The sequence below is a fragment of the Limulus polyphemus genome, unplaced genomic scaffold, assembly GCF_000517525.1.
Source record: "Limulus polyphemus unplaced genomic scaffold, Limulus_polyphemus-2.1.2 Scaffold1485, whole genome shotgun sequence".
NCBI classification, from domain to species: domain Eukaryota; kingdom Metazoa; phylum Arthropoda; class Merostomata; order Xiphosura; family Limulidae; genus Limulus; species Limulus polyphemus.
This window is the reverse complement of record NW_013667095.1, coordinates 154,458-168,250: the sequence shown is the minus strand read 5'-3', so window position 1 is coordinate 168,250 and position 13,793 is coordinate 154,458. Positions and strand designations below refer to the sequence as shown.

Below are 13,793 nucleotides of genomic sequence, written 5' to 3'. Positions count from 1 at the left end.
TTTCAAATTTACCAACCATGACATAGTTTACAATCTGATAGATTGAAAAATCCAAAGAATTTGGCCAAGTACTCTGATCTTCTAGTATCACGTAGTTTTAGCATGAGTTGTTTAAGTGTTTACTGATTTTTCGTTATGTTTGTATCGTTCTATTTTTCATTGACTGCAAGGTAAGTTCTATTTTGATTGTATTGGTGTTAAGAAACGTCCAGAAAATGTTTATTTATAGAATAAATAACAAATGTTAGTAATTCTGTTTATATATATATACAGTACGTAGAAAGTATTTACCCTAAAAGGATTGAACACTGGATATTTTAAACAGATAATCTAGATTCACGTGCTTAAAAGCGATTATAACGCTGGAGTAAATAAAGAAACATATGTTTTAGTGAATACTTGTCACGAAGTTTGAACATTACAAAAGCAGGTTCAACGTGCTTAGAATGTTCCAAATCAACTGTGTGTGGCTTAAACCACTATTAGAATCTCAAATAGTTCTAGTAATGGAATTTTGATATTCTCCCAAATCTTACTTGGATGCCCCCCAGATATAGTGTATGTAAAAAAAGTAATCAAATTTTCCACCGTTTTTTTTTATGTTCATCAACCGCTGTTCTTTTCTATAGTGTGTTTGGCACTGTATGATGCCACTGTCAGCTGAGAGGGAGGCGTTTCCTACAGCCATTATTCTTCTTCAACACGTAGTTCTTGCTGAACAAACATATCTGAGAGGCCATCATTTGAAGCTCTAAACATAAATTATTTATGGCGGCCTCGGGCAATATTTTTTAACTGTTTCCTAGCAAGGCTAACGTTGCATAATGTACTTATTATCACTGAAAACAGTTGTTTTTTTTTTGCTTTAAGAAGTGTGGAGGGGGATTATGGATCAATCTTAATACTTTTTACAAATGTACGTGTGGGATTTCCGCCTGCGGATGTTTTTTAAATTGTATTTTTATCGTGAGTGTGACCAATATGACTTGTTACTTTAACGAATTCAAATATATTCTAGAATTGGTCCAGAAATAAAGGCTTTAGATCTTCTTAAACTTAAGATTAGTAAAACAGACACGTTCCGTTATTTAAGATTATGGTAAGGTAAATCATTTGTTGACAAAATCTATGCCGCGACTACCTGAACAAAAAAGTACAAGTTTCAACCTGTGTTATACAAGCGTAATCTAGACAAATAATTTTATAAACACACTACGCAAATAATTATAATCAAAAATTCCACCCTGTTCTGAAATGGAGTACGGATGTAAGATAAAGTTGATGCTTTGAAGTTTTAGTCCCTGTTTCATACAGTCTGATTACTACATCTCGTTTGTAGTTAGATCTCACCACAACCAGTACAAGTTGAACTCTTGAAAGATACGGTGTTTCATCATTTACTAATTTTTCAACTGTTATTCCTCACGACGCTAGACTATTACAAACACGTGACTTAAAAGTTTGGGTCTGGCATGGCCTGGTGGTCAGCACACGTGACTCGCAATCTGAGGGTCGCGGGTTCGAATCCCTGTCACCGAACATGCTTGTCCTTTCAGGATAATCCCACTATTCGTTGATAAAAGAGTTGGCGATGGGTGATGTTGACTAGCTGCCTTCCCTCTAGTCTGTCACTTCTAAATTAAGGATGGCTAGCGCAAATAGCCCTCGTGTAGCTTTGGACGAAATTTATACCAAACAAACTTAAGTTTGGTTACATTATCACGATTGCAGCCAGAATTTACCGCGAAACCATATTAAAGTAGTGGTGAGAAAATTATATTTTACTTGAAGATAAAATTGATGTTTCGAAATTCTTAACCTTTTTTTATATACAGTTTAACATCACCAGACAAAAAAAGGAGGTATATCTTGACAGTAAGCTCTTAACTAAAGTACGACTAAAAGGTGATTTGAGATTGATAAAAGTGGTTTAAAACTAGAATTATAACATGTTTTACGTAGTGTAATAAGGGAAAACAAAACTATGAAGTAGGTGTTGTGTGGGTAGGTGAAAAAACAAGGCCTAACATGCCTTAAGAGTGAGGGATAAATACACTAACTACAATATTGTTACTTATGTCTTCTGTGTGAGAACCCTTAAATTACAGACGTTTTTATACCGCTTCCTAAAGGCGAGCCCCGGCATGGCCTGGTGGTTAGGGAGCTCGACTCGCAATATGTGGGTTCGAATCCTCATTCCACCAAACATGCTCGCCTGTTTCAGCCGTGGAGGTGTTATAATGTGAAGGTCAATCCCACTATTTGTTGGTAAAAGATTAGCCCAAGAGTTGGCGGTGGGTGGTCATGACTAGATGCCTTCCCTCTAGTCTTTCACTGCTAAATTAGGGACGGCTAGCGCAGATAGCCCTCGTGTAGCTTTGCGTGCAATTCAAAACCAAACCAACCATAAAGGCAGGGTCTGTATATTGAATCATAGCATGGTTGTGCCTGTTACAATGCTAATCAAAAATTGGGTGAATTTGTACATTTTCTCTGTGATTCATATGTTATTAATGTCATAGACTCACAGGCAGTTTGACACATAACTAAATGAATGGAAATATATATTTGGAAACCCAATGGGTTAAATAGTGTAGCTGTCTTAACACACAAATAGCATACGTCTCCGGAATAACTGATACATTGTGTAGCTTGGTGAAAACACAAGACCTCGCATGTATTACCATAGTAACTGATACGTCGTGTAGCTAGGTGAAAACACAATACCTCGCATGTACTACCATAGTAACTGATACGTCGTGTAGCTTGGTGAAAACACAAGACCTCGCATATACTACCATAGTAACTGATACGTCGTGTAGCTAGGTGAAAACACAAGACCTCGCATGTATTACCATAGTAACTGATACGTCGTGTAGCTAGGTGAAAACACAAGACCTCGCATATACTACCATAGTAACTGATACGTCGTGTAGCTAGGTGAAAAACACAAGACCTCGCATGTATTACCATAGTAACTGATACGTCGTGTAGCTAGGTGAAAACACAATACCTTGCATGTACTACCATAGTAACTGATACGTCGTGTAGCTTGGTGAAAAAGCCATTGTGATGAAGTTGGGCGTATCTCCTCGTACCGTTAACAAATAAATAATTACGTATTTGAAGCAGTCGGAAGTTAAAATCAACAGCTGCTTTCAGGGGAAGATTATTGAAGGAACTCGTATCACGTCAATTCCATTCGACCACGTGCCTGTCAAGTCCCCGATGCAGCTGCAATGGATTGTTGTGTGTAGAGTCTGTGGTAAGTTGAAGATGTGTGTGTTCTGATCAATTGATCTAGTCGTCCTTCAGTGAAGGTGGTTACAATGAAATCCGCGGTGCCAAGCAATACTGCGTAATCACGTCCATCAGATAGAACATGATCTACGATGGAGAAAGTAGTTCCAAGGGCAGCTCGAGACCTGAAGCATCGTTCTCATAAAGTGTAATTACCCCTCAGCACTTTATCTGCTCTCTTCTTTTAGCTTAAGTCACATCTTTGACTAACATGGGTTATTTTTAATCCAGCGCGCTCTCTCTCTCTATGTATATATATGTTTTAAAGTCAATATATATTTTTCGTATGCACAACAAATACATTGCTTAAAAACGAAGAAAAATCATTGGTCATTTACGTTTTTTGAAATATTGATAAAAGGGTTGAATATTTTTTCCCTTTTTTTTTTTGGAAAAAATAAATTAAAGTTACAAACAATTTCCTTAACTTAAAACAAGAAAATTGTTTCGTCCCTGTGGGCAACCATTTTGTGTATGTAGCTCACTCATCACTCAGCATTATTGGGTGGGTTGACAAGCACGGACGTTTTTATCAAAATATTGATTTCAAAACTGAATAACTAAATGATAACTTCCAATATGTTTTCATGTAGGTCGTCTGAACCTTAAGTACAAAGAAGATAAATTAATCCTGAAATCAAAAAGCGTTTTTTAAATAATATGCCACATCACGAAAAAAGGTATTACTGGTGTCTCCCTCTGTTGTTCAACTTCTGGACGGGTAAGAAACAATTTCTTTATCTGAAAATAACGAAAGGTAAATTGTACGAAGTTTTACGTCGAAAAATGAATTTATTGACTTATATGTTCGACTTTAATATGTAACCTTGATTTTTTTTTTTTACTTATCCATTTCAAATTGTATTATGTAAAAGAAATTGACTTTAAATATGGTACTCTCATCAACTTTAAGATTTTTCGTTTCAAAATATGTTTTCTATCGAAGCCATTATTTCACAAGGTTTTATCATAAAGAATACTTTAAATTTATATGACGTAATTATAAGTTTGATTTATAATGGGAAATTAGGCTTATTGAGTCATCTCTAATAAACCTTACCTTCAAAACCAAAAGTATATTCTACTAGTTATTTTATGATTAATTTTCCATCCCATCAAAGTTAATAATGTAGAACAGTTACTGATTAATCTCTTCCCGATTTCATGATGTAAAATTGTAATTTATATACTGAAAGAATGTATGATGGAAAAATTACATTTTTCCTTCTGATAAATCTTGTAATGCAACAGCGTTTATTTTCTTATTACTTACATTCAAGAAATGTGTGTTTACCAACTAATTACTTAAAAGGTAGGTATATTTGACCATTCCCTACATACGATGTGATGTTACAGCAGACTTATTAACCAATCAATTCTTTATAGATGTCCACGAAATTACATTGCGCACTTTATGGCCGTGACTACGTTAGAAGAGTAATAGTCAAAACCTACTATTCGATTAGGGTAGTCCAACAGTTGACAGTGGGTGCTGCTGATTAGCTTCCTACCCTTGAACGTATCAGTTCAAAATTAGGAACGGATAGTCCAGGTAGTTCTTGTGTAGCTTTGCATAGATATTCAAAACAAACTTATAGGTATTTAGATTTTATCGATTAACTCCGTACATATATTCGAGTATTTCGATTAACTCCGTACATGTACACTAGTATCTCGATTTTTTCGATTAACTCCGTACATTTATACGAGTATTTCGACTTTATCGATTAACTCCGTACACATATACGAGTATTTAGATTTTTTCGATTAACTCCGTGCATTTATACTAGTATTTCGACTTTATCGATTAACTCCGTACACATATACACTAGAATCTCGATTTTTTCGATTAACTCCGTTCATTTATACGAGTATTTCGACTTTATCGATTAACTCCGTACACATATACGAGTATTTAGATTTTTTCGATTAACTCCGTACATTTATACTAGTATTTCGACTTTATCGATTAACTCCGTACATATACACGAGTATTTCGATTTTTTCGATTAACTCCGTACATATATAAAATGACTTTGATTTAAAAGCTGATTTACTGAAAAATCAATCAGAATTTCATAACTAAGTTTAAAGATGAATTTCTTTTTATATTAAAAATATTTTTGTTGAAATAACCTTATTAATGTTAATATTTTGGAAAAGTAAAGGTTTCGGCCAATCCCTTAAAAACTTTAAATTCCAAGTTGGTTTATTGGTATTTTTTTAACAGTTTGATACAACGGTAATGGGAATTCCTTTCAGATTTCAATTTGCAAATTCAAGTTTTTTCCAAATATTCATTCAGGAAATATTCTGAAAAATAGATGTTAAAAGTTGCCTGTTATCATTTCAATTCTGTTGCTTTATCAATAAAATCAACTTCTGAAAATCCAAGAACAAATATTCGTGACTGAATGTTATATCTCTTCATTAAAAATTATTAGAAATTAAACAGATATAACAAATTAATAAACTACTTATAGTCAGGCTAGGCACCTTTTGAAAAATTGTTATAACCAAATAGGATAATTTAACGGAAACATTATTAGGAGAATGAATACATTATATGTACACACGACAACGCTGACTGAATTACGCCCCACATTTCAACTAGTGAAATATGATCCATATATATGTATAATAATATATAATTTATACATAAATTCTTGTTTTCTGTTAAACACAAAGCTACACAATGAGCTATCTGTGCTGTGTCCACCACAGGTATCGGAACCTGAATATTAGCGATACAAGCCTTTAGATTTACTGCTGAGCCACTGTGGGTGGGGCACCTAAATTCTAAAAACTAAATGGACATTTTGTATTCATAAAAAATCGGGCTCTCACCGAGATAGCTGCAACTGTCAAATGTTCGTGACTACTGTAATTACCTGGAGCGTGTTTTCTAAGCAGGAAACATGGAATCGAATGTAGAACGCGTTAAACAATTATAAATAACATAAGCTCCATTGCAATAAAATATGGACGATCAACTTACTTTCCGAACAGTTTACATCTTTCAAATTATTGTTTTATATATTTACACGTTTATACATGTGAACGTTTAACTAATTGTTATATATTTGTACATTTATACATGTGAACGTTCGACTAATTGTTATATATTTACACGTATATATATACATGTGAACGTTAAATTAATTGTTATATATTTACACGTATATATACATGTGAACGTTAAATTAATTGTTATATATTTACACGTATATATACATGTGAACGTTAGATTAATTGTTATATATTTACACGTATATATACATGTGAACGTTAAATTAATTTTTATATATCTACACGTATATATACATGTGAACGTTAAATTAATTGTTATATATTTACACGTATGTATACATGTGAACGTTGAATTAATTGTTATATATTTACACGTATATACACATGTGAACGTTAAATTAATTGTTATATATTTACACGTATATATACATGTGAACGTTAAATTAATTGTTATATATTTACACGTATATATACATGTGAACGTTAAATTAATTGTTATATATTTACACGTATATATATACATGTGAACGTTAAATTAACTGTTATATATTTACACGTATATATACATGTGAACGTTAAATTAATTGTTATTTCTACGTTTTATCAGTTTTCCTTCAACACTGCATGGCTGACGGGAAAGCAGAAGTTGCAGTACCGAGAGTTCGTTCTCATCCAGAAAATGAAAAAATCGATATTTGGTCATCTCCGATTTCATCACATTCGACCGTTTTGTACCATGTTTACCCAAAGTCTTCTTTCTTAGATACGTTGTTACCTTTCAGCACTCATCAAGTGACATTGTCCCAGTCGTATAACCCTGATGACCCATCTTTTGAAGTAGAGAATGTAATGGAAATGCCTACTTCGAGTAGGTTCACCACAAATGTGATTGGTGTACATGAGTTCAGTATTGGTACCAGCTCCGATATAAAAAATAGTTGGTTGATTAACGATCGTGATGAAGAACAAACCAGTTTTTCACGGGTAGAAAGACAAGCTAGCTTCAACCATTTGGATAATTTTCGGTTTAGTTCTACGCTTTCCACCACATGGGCTCTCAGAACAATTATCTGTTTATCTTGTAAAAAAACGAGTACTTTAAATCCAAGAACCATTGTAGGAAGTAAACAAGAAGTAAGTTCTCCGGTTCTGAGAAATAATTTGTATGGATCAATAGAATTTAGCGGTTCTGACAGTCTGGGATTTAACTCCGAAACTAAGTATGAGATCCAGCCCTCTTCGAAGTTGGCTCACTTACCTGATGTTTCTCCAGTTTTTTCCAATGTTTTAAGCTTTAAAATTTCCGAACTTCCGATAGTAACTTTCAACATTTCTCCTTCTCCTGTTGATGTTGGTCTATTAAAAACTGTTGAGATCTCTTCAAGTGATATTGTGAATTTGTATACTTTTAGTCTTCGAAACGAAACATTCCAATTTTCTTCCATTGGTTCTTCGACCTTTGTAGATTTGAGCCCAAGATTACCTCATCTGACTAGCTGTATGTCAGACGAGGACATCGAGGAAAAAAGACCGACTTTTCGAATAGATGAGGAAAGTACTCTTTTTACTTCTTCAAAGAAAATAAATGAATTCACTAAAGACATTTTCTTAATGTCACATCATAGTGATTCTGTTTTCAGTTATTCCAGTACTATATATTCTAGTGAAATGAGTCCTAATAGCGATATTATTTCTGAGGAATCTCATATATTTCATACAGAACAGATCCCAGACAATTTGGTAGAAATCTCAAGCGATATCATTTGGAGAGCTACTTATTCAAGAAGCCTAATTTCTGACGAAGATGAAGATTATGTTTTATCACCGGAGCAAAGTTCTAAGCGATTAGCTTTTTCAAATCACCTGCCAATTCATTTTGCCGAAATATTTGCTACAAGAAACATAGAAGTAAACTCAGAAAAGACTAAGTTTCCTAAGCAGATGACTTCATTTATTCCGTCAAACGATTTCTTTAATAATTTACACGTTTGGTCCAACGCTGCTTTTACACAACAAACCATTAGTGTATCTCTATCAGAATTGGAGAACCATAAGCTTAATGTATCTCTATCAGGATTGGAGAACCATAAGCTTAATGTATCTCTATCAGGATTGGAGAACCATAAACTTAATGTATCTCTATCAGAATTGGAAAACCATAAGCTTAATATATCTCTATCAGGATTGGAGAACCATAAGCTTAATGTTTCTCTATCAGAATTGGAGAACCATAAGCTTAATGTATCTCTATCAGAATTGGAAAACCATAAGCTTAATATATCTCTATCAGGATTGGAGAACCATAAGCTTAATGTATCTCTATCAGGATTGGAAAACCATAAGCTTAATGTATCTCTATCAGGATTGGAGAACCATACGTATGTTTCTTCCCAAACTTTTACATCTTTTGGTACAGATGAACTTACTGTTTCCAGTCTCTTTCTGTTACAACATAACTCTACAATACATCCAGATATTCCACTAGAAAATAACACCATAAATCATTTTAATGTTTTAGTTGGTTATAACACAACATCGCGGTCCAAAATTTCAATGCAGCACAATACTATAATACAATCCAACATTCCAAGACAGCACAACACTACAATTCTCTCTAACGTTTTGATACAGCACGATTCTTCAATAATACCCAATTATTCAGTACAATACAACAACAAAACATATCTTAATATCACAAAGCAACCAAACACCACAACAGAACTTAATGTTCCAGCACATATTTCATCACAAATAGATGCTGCAATAGAACCAGATATTCCAATGCACGTGAATACAACAGCAAAAATTTATTTTCCAACAGAGTCTGATAATTTAACAGAACTTGATATTCCAACTGAACATAATACTATAAGAGGAAGTGATGTTTCAACAGAGCATGATGTGTCAATGGGGCTTGATAATTTAAACTTAATAGCTTCTGATGTTTCACCTGAAACTGTTAATCCAAAAGGGCTCCTTGTTCCAATACAACCTGACAATCCAACAGGGTTTAATAATGTAACAGTTTCTGGCATTGTAATGCAACTTGATGATTCAAAAGATCTTGATAAGTTAATAGATCACGATACTGTAGCACATTTTGACAATCCAACAAAGCCTGATGTTGCAACACAGCCTGACAATCCAACAGATTTCGATGTTCCAACACGACCCGATAGCCCAACAGAGCTTGATAATGTAACAGTTTCCAATATTTCAACCCAATTCGATATTCAAATAAAGTATGATAGTGCATTAGAGTCCAACCTTCCAGTAGAGCCTCGAACCTCAGTTGCGTTCCATATTCCAACTTTCGTTGATAATTCAAAAGAGCCTAGTATTCCTACATATCCTGACATTCAGGCAAATCTAGTTGACCCACGACAGGTAGATCCTGTTGATGTGCATAAATTGAACGACTCTCCAGAATCCCATACATTTAAAGCCTACGATCCGAATGACACTATTGAAGATAGTTATTCAATCCCGAATCTTCTTCCCAATGAACAATTCGTTTCTAAAACAGCTAATAAATATTTTTTAGAAGATGAGAATGAAAATAAAATAGAAGATTACGGTATAAATCCCCATCTTCTCATAAGCCCAGTGGTTGCTCTGAAGCCAACCAAGGTCTATAGGGATTTTCGAGAAATACCTCCACGGAGCCTAGAACTGTCTTCATCATCAGACCCAGATTTAAGAAGTTATATCTTGGAAAGATCATTGACGATCACCAGTAAGTTTAACCTCAAATCTTTTATTTCTACAGATGCAACACCAAACTTCATTTGGAACAAACAATCCTCCAAAGTAGTGCCTTTAAGAGCGTCATTGTATGTACCAGACGACATTCAATCGCAGAGGAATGGCGAAACGAGTTCCTCTGGAAACTTAAAACAATACAAAACGAGTAACAGACAAACAGGCATCCTAATACCAACTATTTTTCAAACTACCTATGCATTAAAAAGAACGGACATTCCTTGGCACTCAACACAAACCTTTGAAGTATACTCGACTCGAAATGAAAAGAAAATAGTCCACGAAACTACTTCAGTGGAAGAAACTCCCTTGTCTAGTTCGAAATTTCACGTTTTTGAGGGTAAGGATAAAATAAGATGTTTGACTATCTAAACTCGTTGCATAAAGTGAATATTTTTTCCCCTAAATATTTGGTTGCAGGTCAAATTTGATAAGATGATACATTTTCTTACATTGGATTTGCAGGAATGACTATCCACTGGCAAGACAGTACTATGAGTTCTTAAAGCTGAATTATAAAAGTGATCTTATGAGATACGAATAAAAAGTATTACACATTGTCATTTTATATTTTTACAGTGACGATTCATATTTTAAGGCCAATATTTTGAAGTGATCATTCAAACGATTACTTCGTGAACTATTACTTAACAAGTAGTTTTGATGAAAAGTTGGAGCAATTTAATTTTTTGCAAGATCAAGTTTTCTTCATTATATCTTTAAATTTGTTATCTTTCATGTCGTGGTACTTTTTTGTACGTTTTTGGTTAGAAGTAATTCTCTAATATTTCCAAAAATGCTTGGATATAGTGCAGGTAGCTAAAAAATCATAACTCATACCTAAACAATATTTTCACAAACAAGTATTTGAAAACGTACCTTCTAATAAGACAAGACAATCTACCCCACCCACTCCCATATCCGTCATCCCGTTAAACTTTTTATTTTGCTTTAAGACAGAATCATAAGGCCCGGCATGGCCAGGTGGTTAGGACGCTCAACTCGCAATCTGCGAGTCACGGGTTCGAATCCCCGTCCCACCAAACATGCTCGCCCTTTCAGCCGTGGGGGCGTTATAATGTGACGGTCAACACCACTATTAGTTGGTAAAAGAATAGCCCAAGAGTTGGCGGTGGGTGGTGATGACTAGCTGCCTTCCCTCTAGTCTTACACTGCTAAATTAGGGACGGCTAGCGCAGATAGCCCTCGTGTAGCTTTGCGCGAAATTCAAAACAAACAAACAAACAGAATCACAAACTGTTCAATTAAATAGAGATATTGCACCAAAAGGCTAATTTCGGCTGGCGGGAGGTATTGCACCAACAGGCTGGTTTTGACTGGGGGTTCTTCTAAGAGAATACGTTTTCGGAATAACCCAAGAAATTTGGGAGCTCTGAAAACAGCCATTAAAAATTAGCTTCAGATTTTAAGGTCTGATTAACTCCCATCTAGAATACACGATGCTTCAATACCTTCATTTAGATGTTGGCTTGATGCGTTGATTGAAAATGACAAAAAGCATATTGATTTGTTTGAAGTTAAGCACAAATCAACACAATGGGATATCTGTGCTCCGCCCATCACGGGTATCGAAACCCGGATTCTAGCGTTGTAAGTCCGCAATCATACCACTGTACCACTGGGGGGCAAGCATAGTGAAAACCTTATCTTACAACTTTGAAACTCTGTATGATGTCAAAGTTTTGCTGGCTAAAAGTGTTTCTTCTTCTGTCTCTAATGAAATGTAGTCCTCCGAGAACAATAGTTATTATATATAATCATTTTAAACATGCTTTCTTTTTAATCATGAGAAAAATGTGTAATATGATAAACATCTCGTTCCGAGTAAGATTCTGTTAGCCAGTGATTAAGTTTACAATATTTATTGTATTTTTAAAACGTACAGTCAGAGAGTTTTGGAAATACTTTAAGCCTATTAAAATATTATCGAACTGTTGGCATGTTTATTCAACAGAAACAACAACAATGTGGGACATGGATAAAACAACCATTTATCCGTCATCGGAAACGGAAGTCTACTCGCACGTGCCCTTTATTCCTTTCTACATCTCCCTGGCCATGTTGATGTCATGGGTAAGATTTTGTATCGTGAAAGAAACATTACGAAGAGAGATTGCTTGGATGCTAACTTCAGCGTTAAATCAACCAATTTTACCAGGCCAAGTCTGTTTCAAGAATGCTCAAGAACAGTGCGAAGCAGTCATCCACCAAAACGACAAAGAAATTCTGACGAAGTCGAAATCTATCGATGTTTTTGTCTACATGAATGATAAGGATGGAAAGTATGACCTTATCCTCACGCGCCGAAGTGCCCAAGTTCTACGGGAAGAAGCTGGGAAGTCAAAAACTCTCGTCTACCATAACAGCGTAAGATATGAAGTAAACAGTAAGATAGAAAACCGCATGTTCTGATTTCGGATGTAGTGACATTATTGACTGACCTAACAAGAACATACCAAACCATATTTAGTCCTCCAAAAAAATACGGTAAAGAGTGGTTGTGAACACTTAACGTTTAAGATATAATCAACTCATAGGCGTAGGGGTTTGATTTTGACTGGAGGGGCAAGCAAGTTTTGCTCGAAAATATAAAATCGACCTTAAAATCATATACTATAAGGTTTAAAGTCGCTTGAAGAAAACGTTTCCAATGACTTCCATGCGGTGCTAAAGGGTTAAAAATGTACAAGTGAAAATGTCACGTGCGGGTAACATATCTTCTGAAAAGGCATAATCAGTTTGCAAATATAAAAATTATAGATATGTACGAAACTTTAGCCCGAACATTTTGGGTGATTTTTGCCCGAAAAACAATTGGGGCTAGCATCTGGGGGCAATTGCCCCCTTGACCCCCTGCCTCCTACGCCTACGTTATTAGTAAGAAAGTTTTTATTGTTCAACATGGGACGACACGTTCTGTGTATGTCGCTTATTGTTCAACATGGGACGACACGTTCTGTGTATGTCGCTTATTGTTCGATATGGGACGACACGTTCTGTGTATGTTTTTATTGGACAGTTTTCTTGTTCTATATGGGATGACTCGCTCTGTGTACATTATTTTTAAAACACTTTTTCTCGTTCAATACGAGAGGACACGTTCTTTGTACATTATTTATAAAACAAAGTTTTTGTTCAACATAGGGAAACTTGTTCTGCGTATATTTTCGTTAGACGATTTTCTAGTTGAACATGGGAAAACGCGTTCAGTGTATATATATTTATTCGACAATTTTTTTGTTCAATATAGTGTGTACATTATTTATAAAACAATTTTCATGTTTAATACGGAACGACATATTCTCTGTACATTATTTATACGACAATTTTCATGTTTAATACGGAACGACATATTCTCTGTACATTATTTATAAAACAATTTTCATGTTTAATACGGAAAGACATATTCTCTGTACATTACTTATAAGACAATTTTCATGTTTAATACGGAACGACATATTCTCTGTACATTATTTATACGACAATTTTCATGTTTAATACGGAACGACATATTCTCTGTACATTATTTATAAAACAATTTTCATGTTTAATACGGAACGACATATTCTCTGTACATTATTTATACGACAATTTTCATGTTTAATACGGAACGACATATTCTGTGTACATTACTTATAAGACAATTTTCATGTTTAATACGGAAAGACATATTCTGTGTA

General features: G+C 34.6%; 1 protein-coding gene across 3 annotated transcripts in view; it reads left to right on the top strand.

Annotated features, from left to right (window-relative positions):
- LOC106463795 overlaps positions 1 to 13,793 on the top strand; it is a 50,090-nt gene continuing 36,297 nt past the window's right edge. For 2 of the 3 annotated variants that reach the window (XM_022391394.1, XM_022391393.1), the window contains exons 1-4: positions 30 to 170; positions 3,894 to 4,021; positions 6,938 to 10,432; positions 12,068 to 12,480. In XM_022391394.1, coding sequence (XP_022247102.1) covers positions 3,961 to 4,021; positions 6,938 to 10,432; positions 12,068 to 12,480 — 3,969 coding nt within the window. In that variant the 5' untranslated portion in view covers positions 30 to 170; positions 3,894 to 3,960. Of the gene's footprint in view, positions 171 to 3,893; positions 4,022 to 6,937; positions 10,433 to 12,067; positions 12,481 to 13,793 lie in introns of all 3 variants that reach the window. The other variant, XM_022391395.1, reaches the window with a different exon arrangement.